Source organism: Chrysochloris asiatica, unplaced genomic scaffold (genome assembly GCF_000296735.1).
Source record: "Chrysochloris asiatica unplaced genomic scaffold, ChrAsi1.0 scaffold00036, whole genome shotgun sequence".
Lineage (NCBI taxonomy): Eukaryota > Metazoa > Chordata > Mammalia > Afrosoricida > Chrysochloridae > Chrysochloris > Chrysochloris asiatica.
This window is the reverse complement of record NW_006408554.1, coordinates 18,143,441-18,155,028: the sequence shown is the minus strand read 5'-3', so window position 1 is coordinate 18,155,028 and position 11,588 is coordinate 18,143,441. Positions and strand designations below refer to the sequence as shown.

The 11,588-nt window shown below is 38.4% G+C and overlaps 1 protein-coding gene across 4 annotated transcripts in view; it reads left to right on the top strand.

The window, feature by feature from the left end:
- Nucleotides 1-1,908: 1,908 nt before the first annotated feature.
- Nucleotides 1,909-11,588, top strand: part of YTHDF3 (YTH domain family, member 3) — a 47,938-nt gene continuing 38,258 nt past the window's right edge. Inside the window, exons 1-4 of one of the 4 annotated variants that reach the window (XM_006860059.1) lie at nt 1,909-2,257; nt 2,746-2,770; nt 6,278-6,423; nt 8,788-8,873. In XM_006860059.1, coding sequence (XP_006860121.1) covers nt 6,366-6,423; nt 8,788-8,873 — 144 coding nt within the window. In that variant the 5' untranslated portion in view covers nt 1,909-2,257; nt 2,746-2,770; nt 6,278-6,365. The remainder of the gene's footprint in view (nt 2,258-2,745; nt 2,771-6,277; nt 6,424-8,787; nt 8,874-11,588) is intronic. The other 3 variants (XM_006860060.1, XM_006860061.1, XM_006860062.1) reach the window with 3 other exon arrangements.

The following is an 11,588-nucleotide window of genomic DNA, read 5'->3' as shown; positions in this document are numbered from 1 at the left end:
GGAAGACCCCCAAGGAGATGGATTGGCCAGGTGGCAGCATCGATGGACTCAAGTGTTGCAACAGTAGTGAGGTTGGCTCAGAATTGGACATTGTTTTGTTCTGCTGTGCATAAGGTCGCTGAGTCAGTTCTGACTTGGTGGCACCTAACAACAACCTTCTTTTACTCGTGAGGAAACTAGGCTTAGTAAGGTTTATGTCTTTCCCAGATTCTAAGCCTGCTAGTACCATGGGCTACCAAAAGAACAGATTTGTGTTGGAAGACGTACAGCCAGAGTGCTCCTTGGAGTCTAGGATGGCCAGACTTGACTCTCATACTTCGGACACATTGTCAGGAGGGACGAGTCACTGGAGAAGGATACCATGTTTGGTAAGGTGGAGGGTCAGAGAAAAAGAGGAAGACCCCAATCAAGAAATCAAGATGGACTGGCAAAGTGGCAGCATCAATGGGCTCAAGTGCGGCCACAATTGTGAGGATAACCCAGGACGGGGCAGTGTTTCGTTCTGTTGTGCATAAGGTCGCTGTGAGTCAGTACCAACTCGATGGCATCTAACATGTCTGCTAGTATTCCAAAGCTGTTTTTCACTAAAGTAGTTTTGGTTCAAAGACAACACCTGCAAGATTTCATAAGCTTCCTCTTGTATATTATCTCTCAATCCCCATAGCATATAGCATATAGCAGCAAACTCTTTAAATGTAAACAAAGTCTGTGAGTAAGTAGAGGATGGGGAAACTGAACAGACTTAGAGCCCACAACTGAGAGATGTCCTGGGAAATGGTAATGACGCTCAACAATAAGGAAAATCAGGGCTGAACCCCAATATTTTAGCAAACTACAGGAAAGCATGGGAGCTGGGTGGATCTCTTGAGGATTTAGATAAAAACGGTGTCTCAAGAAAGTTTCAGCTTTATTATTCTGTGCTGTTGCACAGAATAATAGAAAATTAATTCTATAATTCAGCAATTTTATACTTTACAAATGATCATTTAATTATTTTCTGACTGGCGAAATGACGTCACACTTTCAAGTTATCTCAGCCTCAACTGCAAACGTTATTCCAACATACATTTCAGTATGCTGCGAACTGGTGGGGTTTTTTTTTGTTTGGCAATTTGCAAAAAGTAACCTTGACAATTTTTATTGACAGTCTAGCCTTCTTCCTTTGCTGTTGTTGGTGTCACGTGCTGTCGGGTCGATTAGTCCTCCTCTTTAAGTTTAGAAGAAAATGCCCCGTAACCACTATGCAATTCTTTGCCAACGCATCTTCACCAGTATACAAATCAACTGAACGTGAGTCGAGGGGAACAAAGTCAAAACACAAGTACATGAAATGGGTGAGAACGTTGACTTCAGAGATAATGGAATTTTCCCTCTGTAGTTCCCGTGTGTGGCCGGTACACCTATTTTATTTCACTTGTGAAACACAGAACCAAAGTTTTCACCCATCCACTTTCGCTGTTCTTGACAACGGCCCCGCAACCCTATTCCGACGGCGGCTGACTCACCACAGCCGCCCACACAGCCCTGGATGGCCTCGGAAGGCTCCGGAGATCCTCGCTCATTGTGGCCTCCACTCGGCCCTCTATCCATTCTGCCGCCGGCTCCCCCGCCTTCAGTCTGGCTCCACAATCTGCAATAGTTGACGCCCAGTCCTTCTTCTGCCTCGAGGGCGATGGAATCTGGCACCAGGTGGCTTTCCTGGAGATAGCTCAGCGCGCGCCCAGCGGCTTTGGGGCAGTACGAACTCTACAACGAAGCCTTCGCAGAAGCCACGCAAGTTAGCGCGCCGAGCCGCACAAGCGCGTACCGGCCTGGCGCATGCGCCCAAAGGCCGGTAACGCGGGTCCCGTTTCGGTGACGTGGCTGTGCGGAGGCGGAGCCAAGGTCGCTGGCGGGAGGCGTGGGGGAGAAGAGCGAGGTGAGTGCGGACGTCAGAGTGGAGAGCGGAAGGTCAGGGCGACTCGGAGCGGAAGTGAGACAGGGGAGTCTGTCCGCCATTGTGGACCGGAGAAGCGTAGAGCAAGAGGGAGAAAAGGAGCGTGCAGGCGGAGAAACGGGCCCCTTCCGCCTACTCCCGAGTGCGAATTCCTGTTTCTGGCTTCTCAGCGAGCGGCCGCAGCGGCGGCGGCTGGAACACTTTCTCGGCTGAGGGCGGCAGCCAACTGGTGTGAGTGCACGGGGAGAGGCCCAGGCGGCGGCGGCAGCAGCAGCAGCTCTCGGGTTGCGGTGAAGAATGTCAGCCACTAGCGTGGATCAGGTGAGGGAGCAGAGGCCCCGGGCTCGGCAAAGGCCCGAGCCCCGGAGCTCCACCCTCGTGTGGGGCTGCGGCTCCTCCCCGTCGCCGCTGCTGCCGGCCCCATAACGGTGCCCCAGGCGTTAGTTGCTGCGGTCCTGCCACCAGGGCCGCCGGGGCGTGCATCTGGCTTCGGAGCCTGCGGCCGAGGCGGCGGGCGGGCGCGGTGCCGCGGTGGAGTAGGGAAAGGATTGCTCCTCCGGGCCCTCGGACGCCTCCCGAGGGCGGGAGACGTGGGACTGAGCCTAGGCAGCTGTAGAAGACAGTTCCGAGTGGTGGGAGAAGGCTGAAAGGCGGCGAGTGGTTGGGAAATCGGTAGCAGAGGAGGATGGGATGGATTTTACTCCTACGCGGGTTGTAGAAAATAGCTTGTTTTTGGTAATGTCTTTGAGTAACACTCTTCCTCCCTTCTTTTTTCTTCTCTTTACCACACCTTTCGTCTTGCTACACAGAGACCTAAAGGGCAAGGAAATAAAGGTGAGCTTCGATGTTTTTCCTTAGTTTCCTAATGTTGGTTTGATGTGATTTTTTAAACTGGGTTTTTTTGTTTGTTTGTTTCTGTCGTTGTTTGTTTTTGCCCCCCTCCTTTTAAAAATTTTTTTTCCTGCAATGTAGGATTAAAGTAGAGAAGCAGCACCCATCATGGCAAAGGCAGCCAAATGTTATCCAAACTTCAGTAGTTCCCTGCATTGAAGCTACTTTTAAAGTGGTACGAGAAACAGTTTTTTTTGTTTTTTTTTTTAAGTTGTATTTCAATTAAGGAGGGATTATTATGCATATATTGGTATTTCTCTAGGTTTTTTTTTTTTTTTAAGCATACTGTATTGTGTAACTTCTGCCACTATTTTCTACCAGTATAGACTAGTATGTTGATAAAGTAGACATTTTGTTTTGACATCTCTGGATTCAATGGAGCATACAACCCACATAGCCCATGTCACATGCTGTTGATCACTGATTCTGTTGAAGTCCGTTGCAGTGAGACAACAGCATGTAAGAAATCAAAAGTTGAACAGGCATTTCTTTTTGCTGTATAATCCTGATTGCAAGGTGTGACTCAATATTTTAGAAAGAACTAAACAAATCATTTGTGAGGATTATATGGTTTACTCTTGAGTTAAATAAAGCTCCTTTGAAAGCAAAGCGTTGGGGGAAAAAAGTGTTATTTTCTATTTGATAGAGGAAACAGTGCAGTCAGCTGACTGAAACATGACCTTAATCATGTGACATTAGTAAGTGTAGAACAATAACTGCTTTCCTGGGACAATGCCAATTAAATAACATTACTGTGAATTATATAACATTTTGTAATAGGCTGTGAAATGACACTCCAGAATTATGTTCCCTGTTTTTATTTTAGTAGCGAAATTTTACTTAACAAAACAAACAACCTTTTAGATGTGAGTTTAGTAATTTACTGGTACTATAAATTTTTTTGTGTTTTTGCTATTGTATATTTGTTGGGTACTCTGTTCCATTTAGAAGCTAGGTTTTGTGAGTTAGGTTTTTGGTGTGTTGTACAATTTTTATTAGAATTTATCCATACCAGATATATGGCCCTGTATGTATCAGGTAACTTAAATATACTGCTTTGTTTTGACTGAAGTATTTTCTTGTAGTCTGTAAACATTTGGAATTTCGAGTTTTAGAATTTTAAGTGTTGTTTTCAAATTTTCTGTTGTAAACACAAGCTTCAAAATAGGAATTGTTGATTTGTTTTAAATGTTTTTTAAAAATTATTTGTAAATTAAAAAAAATTCTTTATTTTCTTTATTGCTAGTCTGTCATTAGGAAGTATATAGGCTTGGAGATGTGTGAAATTTGTGGTCATTATTGCCTAGCATAAATTATTTTATCCTAGATCTGTGGGGAGGTGGCACTTTGCAAGGCTATTTGAAATGCTAAGTGTTTTGTGTTACCTGCTTTAAGGTAAGTAAGCAAGTTCTATGAAGTATTTAATAATTGACAAAACAAAGTAGACCATCTACAGCATTGTAAGCTAGTACTATATTACTATAAGCATGATTTAGGACATGGTCATTTCACTTTTAAGTATGCCCTGGTGATACACATTACATATAAACTACATTACATATTGCCTATTTTTAGATAAATATCTTTTGATTATTTAAAGTATGTCAATCCATCAGTATCACCTCAGCTAGGTATATTTAGATGCACAAAATAATTTATTTAGGTAGTTCTTTATTCCAAGAAATTTTCTTTCTTTCCCCCCTTACTGTTCAGTTCATGATTTCATCCATGGATAGAACGATGGACTGGGATTCCCAGGAGACCTGAGTTGTAATACTGCCTGTGGCTACTGACTTGCCAAGTGAGCTTGAATACATTTTGACTTTTGGTCAGAATTTCCCCTCTATCTAAAATGAAAGTGGTAATTCTAACCATAAATCCCATTGTATGTTATGAGGATTGTTGTAAATGGTCACCATAGTGCACTGTTCCAGTAGCCATTATATTTTTTGGCATTCTATTCACCTCCTTTACCGCATAGATTTTTAAAGTGTAGTAAGATCCATTCCCTTAGTCACGACAGGAGGGAAAAACCACTGGCCTAAAAGTATTGCTGGTCATTTAAAATGCTTTAACATGACAGATGCTGTAAGTGCACAGATACACCTATACATAACTTGTATTTTTTTGCCCTTGAAGGGCAGATTACAAGGCAATGGCAGCACCTCCAGTAAATTAATACAAGTAGCTGTGTGCGTATTTGAGAAAAAGTACTCTGCCATAGCTGACTTGTTTTTGAACTATTAAAATTGTTTTACAGTTGTTCTATTTACTTTTATGATTAGAAAGCAAAGTTGTTTTCCTTGAACTACAGCCTCAGTGTAAGAATATGAGTTGTTGTCATTAAGTGCCATTGAATTGGTTTTGACTCATAGGGACATTGTGCAGGGTTTCTGTGGAACAGCTGGTGGGTTTGAACTGCCAATCTTGTGATTCTTACTTAGCCCAGTGCTGGTCCTACAGTGCCACCCCAGGAGTCTAAGAATATGAGTAGTACCCTTGTTTCAGAACTTATCAAGCTTCATATATGTCCCTGAAAGTTGGTGTCAGTTTATTTTTTGAAGCCATAGTCTTTTTCAGTTGATGTAGTATAATTTTAGAAATGTTATATATCTTTTTTTGGGTTTTCTGTATTATCTTCAATTGACAATAGTAGCCTAGTACCTGACTTGTTTAGTGTCTGAATTTCTGCTGAGGGTTTATCTGTATATCCTTTTATCTTAAATGTATGAAAGGAGCTATAATTTGAAAGGAATTCCATATGTATCTCTCTGAAAACAGAATGCTTTTGTAGTCTAATATAGCCTAGCTTTACTTGTGTATAAGTTTGAACTCTTAAGTTATCGATTGTCCCTTTATTAAATATCAGTTCCTCTTATTATCCTTGGCAAGGTTGATAACTGAAAGATAATAAAATTTAAGGATAATTTTTTTAATCTCTTGATGCATACTTTAATAATGAATCTATGTCAAGTTTACTCATTTATTTAGGGTGGAAGGTTTGCCTGCTGGAAAAAAGATGTGTTATTCCTGTCCCTGAGGGCACAATGGATGGAAGTGCCAGATTGCATTTTCCTATAGTCTCAGTCCTTGCTATCTACTTTTCTGTGCCCTTTAACTTAACTATAAATTGGCAAATACATGGGAAAGGATTTCTTTTTATCTCTCCTCCCCCTCCCCTTTGAATCTAGGGATATGTGCATCCTTTTTGCATAACAGCAAATTGAAAGAATTAGCTTGAATTTGGCTGTCTTTAATGTTTCAGAAGAGTAGTGGAAACTGCCTTGTATTTTGGCAATATCCTTTTGTATCATTTCCCCACTCTCCCGAACCCCATAAATTATTTCAAAGAACTTTACTGTCATTATTTTAGGCTTCATTTTATTATTAATCCTCAAAACATTCCTATAAGGAGATCGAGGGTATATGGTATTGTCGCTGTTTTTGTAGGTGGGAAAACATGATGCACAGATCTGTTGACTTTCCTAACTTGATGTAGTCAGGACCAGAACAAAGAACCACCTGGCTCCTAAGGCCCATGTTCTATCTTGATTTGACTCTGCTTCATAGAGCAGAGGAAACAGGCGAAGGATCATGTAAGTCATCTGTTCTTTTTTCCATGAAGATCTGTTACAGACTATGGAACTGGCTTGGATTTCTTTACTATTTAATGGCTTTCAGTCTCCAAGATAGTAAATCATCATTAAGTAATGTTCAAAAACTAAAATGTATGACAGTTAAGTTAATTAAAGGTATGCTTCTGAACAACAACAACATGCTTCTGAAATGCAAGGGCTAGCATTTTATTTAGATTTAATTTAATGTAAAATTGCTTATCAGTATGTACAAAATAGTTTTAACCAGCTATTTCTTTAGATTGACTTTTTTCTTGAACGGTATTTAGGACATTTTTTTAGATACTTATGCATCATTTAAAAATGAGTGCATGCTATTTGCTTAATGTAAGAGAATATTGAGTTCTCATTCTCAGCCCCTGAGAGAGAAGAGAAGGGATAGAATAGAAGGAAATCAAGAATGGCAGTATAAACATGTTCAACTAAAAGTTTTAAGTAGTGCTTTGGACTAGAAGTAGTAGTGTGGATTAGATTTCTGAGCATAAAATGAATACAAGAAGTATAATTTTGAAAAGATTGACTGTTTCAAATATCAGTTAGGTACTAGTGTAATAGTGACAAATTTTTTAAAAAGATATATTTCACTCTTGACTACCTTTGATAAAGGAGCAGTAAAGCCTGTTGGTAAAGGACAAGCAGTATGTCAGAATCCTTTGGCTGGAAATGATTAGGTTCCGCCTTATAACGACACCAGAAATATCTTAAGGTACCGTCTTTGTTTTGTTTCCCATGGTTAACATATTTAAATGCTGGGGAGCATATTAAGCTCATATTTCACCTGGATTTGGTCACTTTCAAATACTGTTAACCCCTTTAGGGGGTCAGGATCAAATTGACCGTCAGGCTACTCCTGTGTCCTCTCGAGGGGCAATGTGGTATCTTCAGAGATCCACTTTGAGATTTCACAGAGGAGTTTCATGTTTTGAACAATGATTGTTACTCAGTGGATGGTAGAGAACTATGTGATTTCATGCTTTGCTCCCATGATAGCCCACTCATAAAGTTAAAATTTAGGTGATCAAAACTCATTGGTTAAATTAGTTATTTTTATATTATAGAGGAACCAAACTCATCATTTCCAGCCTTACTTTATTGTAATAACTTAGTGATGCATTATTTTAAAGTAGTACATTTTCAGCTATTGACTTATTTTTGTGCCTCAACTTTTCATTTTTTTAAACAGTGGTATAGGATAATATTATTTACACAGAAAGTAGTAATACCACATTAGGTTATAGCCAAGGAAAGCTTCTGTTTTTATTGTCTTAAAGTCATTTCTATTGTTCCAGGTAAAACTGATGAACTGCCCTGTAAACTTTCACTCAATTCACAATAAAAACTTAAAAAAAATCATTTCTAGTATTATTTGGATCTTGTGATTTTTTATATAATAATACCTAATCTGACTAAGTGTTATCATTTAATTCTGAAATGAGATTAGTTTGGTAGTATTAATAATCTTCTTGAACAGAAGTAGTAAGAGTGTTGGAGAGGTTAAGGCAATTAAATGGAGATTACCCAACCTCTTGAGTGATAGACTTGGGATTCAAACCTAGTACCTTCTTACCTCTGGAGTCTATACTAAAAAAGCATTCTTGAGATACAGCATCCAGAGAATAACAGTTCTATAGAGCACTTATAGGAATGGTCTCTGAACAAATTTGGCATAATAAGCTATGCTCAGACTGGTTGTCTCATGTGTTGCAAGAGTTATCTTTGATATCTTAATTTTATTTGTGCTGTAATGTGGAAGTTTGTATTTTTTGGTGTGGATTTAAGGCCTTTTGTGTTTAGAGTTTTTTGTAATAGTATTTATTCTTTGTGACATTATTTTAAGTGAACTTTAGCAACTTTCTTAACTTGAGATATTTACTATATCTTCAGTCACCAAAATATAGACAGGTAATAGAGTTATTCTATTCTTCATTACCCTGATTGAACTAAGTAATACAGAAAGGTAGAAAATACTCAGCAGTTATACTTATTCAGCACTAATTGAAATATGTATCTTAGATTCAAACACAGCATTAGGGAGCACTTTCCAATTTTTTCATAAAACTTAGCTTACTGCAGTGTTGAAGTTGGGGTATTTTATGTTTTAGGTAATGGGAAGTGTTATATATAGCTTGTATGTATGGTAATCTTACAAATAATAAGAATTATCATTTTCTTTGTGGCACATATTTATATCCTAAATAAAGTTTATATATAGAAAGGTATTTAAGTGAAAAGAATTCAGGAGTTGGTTTGAAAAATGAAACTTTTATTTGTACTGAGTTTCATAAAGGTTAATTACAATACATGTAATACAAGCATGTTTTTTAGTTTCAGTACAAAACGGTTCGATTCATCAAAAAGATGCTGTAAATGATGATGATTTTGAGCCATACCTAAGTAGCCAGACAAATCAGGTAAGTTTTCCTACAGTCTTATATTTTAGATAGTTAAAACTTTGATTAGTACTGAACGATTTTCAAATAGATAGTTTAATTAATTGAGACTAACTACAGCATAACTGTGATATGCTTACTTACTAGTGAATAGGAGTTGCAGGTTTATGATTTATGATACTATAGCTGACTGAAACTTGATTCTAAAATATAAAGTAAACATTTAAAGGTGAAAATGATCTCTATGCTTTATTTTCCTGCAATGTTGACAGAATATAATCGTTCCACTATCACTGCCATATTTTCATTGCTAAAATAAATTGTTGTTAATTGCTATGGAGTCTATTCTGACTCATAGAGACCCTGCATCAGGTTTCCCAGGAGAGACTGATGGGTATGAACCGCCAAACTTGTGATTAGCAGACGAGTGTTTATCCTACAGCACCACACCAGAGCTCCAAAGCAAATTGAAAGGTGTGATTACCCAAACGTTTGGTGAGATGGGACAATTATTAGTTTGTGCCTGAAGTTTTTTGGTAAATGTGTTTTCTTTCTATAAAGCATTCCCATTTTAATTTCATGGAGAATTATTTAGAGTTATTAACTTTGTAATTTTTCAGGGAGTAGAATTAAAGATTTTATAAACAACTGATTCAATATTGTATATTTTATCAAATTGAATAACTAGCTGATAGCTTTTGATATTTATGTTCAAATTTTCACAATTATGTAATCTGGGTTGCGTACAGAAGTGGTTTAGATTTAATCATTGAGAAACAATTGCTGGTCTTTGTGTATATCGTGATATCTGTGTTGTCTTCATCCATTTCTGTTTGCTAATAAAAAATATGTCACTTCTGGAAATACATTATCTGTATTGCCTTGTTTCTTTAGAGAAAACTTTCTGGAATGAAACTTTTATAAAAAAATTTAAAACATTCCTTTGTAGAATATACAGTTGTTGCTGTTAAGTGCTGTCGAGTCAGTTCTGACCCACAGCGACCCTGTATAGGGTTTCCGAGGAGTGACTGGTGAGCATGAACCGCTGACCTTGCAGAGGACTATAAAAAGTTGTGGTTGTATAGAACCTGAATTATCGCTTGGCCGTTTTTCTTTAATTACTGCCTTCTATCTACTGAACTGCATTTCTAGGATATATTAGGAGGGAAGTGGTGTGGTGCTGCGGGTTAATGTGCTGGACGGCAAAGTCAGTCGGCGGTTCGAGCTCAACAGCTGCTCCTTGGAATTCCTATACAGGGTCACTATGAGTTGAAACAGCTTTAAGGCACTTAACAACAACAGCAATCATTGGGAAAGAATGAAAATTGATGACGCAATAAATGAAAGTTTGGTTGCTCTTAAAAGAATAAAGTCTACCTGTATTTATAAAATTGAATTTTATTATTATGTCAGTAGCAAATTTACTTTTCACTTATAGGTTGTCAGAAACTTATGAAAAAATGTGGGAAGATCATTTGTTATGAAACTTGAGCAAGTTTTTAAAGAACTATGCTTATTATATCCAGGACCTTAGAGTATCTTAATGCCCTTTATGGCAATGCTTTGCTACTTCTTTGTAAGGAATTCTGTAGATTAAATAGCTGGATTGCTGTTTTTAATTTATGTAATCTCGGTGTGGTGGTGTAAGATCAGCATTGGACTGCAAACCAAACCCACCAGCTGATCCTCTGAAATCCTATACAGAGTCACTATGAATTTGAACCAACTTGATGGTAGGCAATTAACAACAAAAGTATAATTTATATATTATAAAGTGAATTTCAAGGAGGCTATAGTATAAAGTTCCTCTAACTTGTTGCAACTGTTTTCAAGGGTGTTTAGTTTGGCATTTGCTACCTGAGAGGATCCTATATTACTTGTTTTAATTACTAACAGATTCTTTATACGTTTTCATTGTCACAGGGACTTGTTATGTGCCATTCATTCGGTTCTAACTCACAGTGACCCTGTATCGGGTGGCTGGTGAGTTTGAACTGCTGGCCGTGTAATTGAAACTAACCATATGGTCCTTCACTTATCTTATAGAACCACACTTAGACACCTATAGTGAGGGTACATACATATTTAATATATAAAGGTATCTTTAAAACCATTTTCTAAGAAAAGGCCATAGACATTTGCCTTAGTGAACTCAAATAATTTGAAGTGTGATTCCAGTAAGCAGTATCCTACCTCTCGCCTTACTAGGCTAAAGTAAACTAGATGTTTGTAGGTCTTTCTATAGTGCTAAACATAATTATCCATAATGAGGGTTGTTAAGTGCAATCGAGTCGGTTCAGACTCATAGAGACTCAGTATATGGTTTCTGATGAGTAGCCAGAACATGAACCACTGGCCTTGTAGCTGAAACCAACATTGTTGTCCTGTGCTTATCCTACAGCACCATGCCTGGACTCCTAATAATGAGGGTACATTTGTTCTTGTTGTTGTGTGCTGTGGAGTTGGTTCCAACTCATAACGACCCTGTATAGGGTTTCCGAGGCTGTAAATCTTGATGGGAGCAGAAAGCCTCATCTTTCTCCCGCGGAACAGTTGGTAGTTTTGAACTGTTGACCTTGTGGTTCCCAGCCCGATTCGTAACCACTGCGCTACCAAAGCTCCTTAATGAGGATACATACATATTTAAGTTATGAAGGATACTAAATGTTTCTTAAAAGCAATCAAGAATTATTGGAAATTTTTAAGGTAAATTATACAAGTATTTAAGTAACTTGT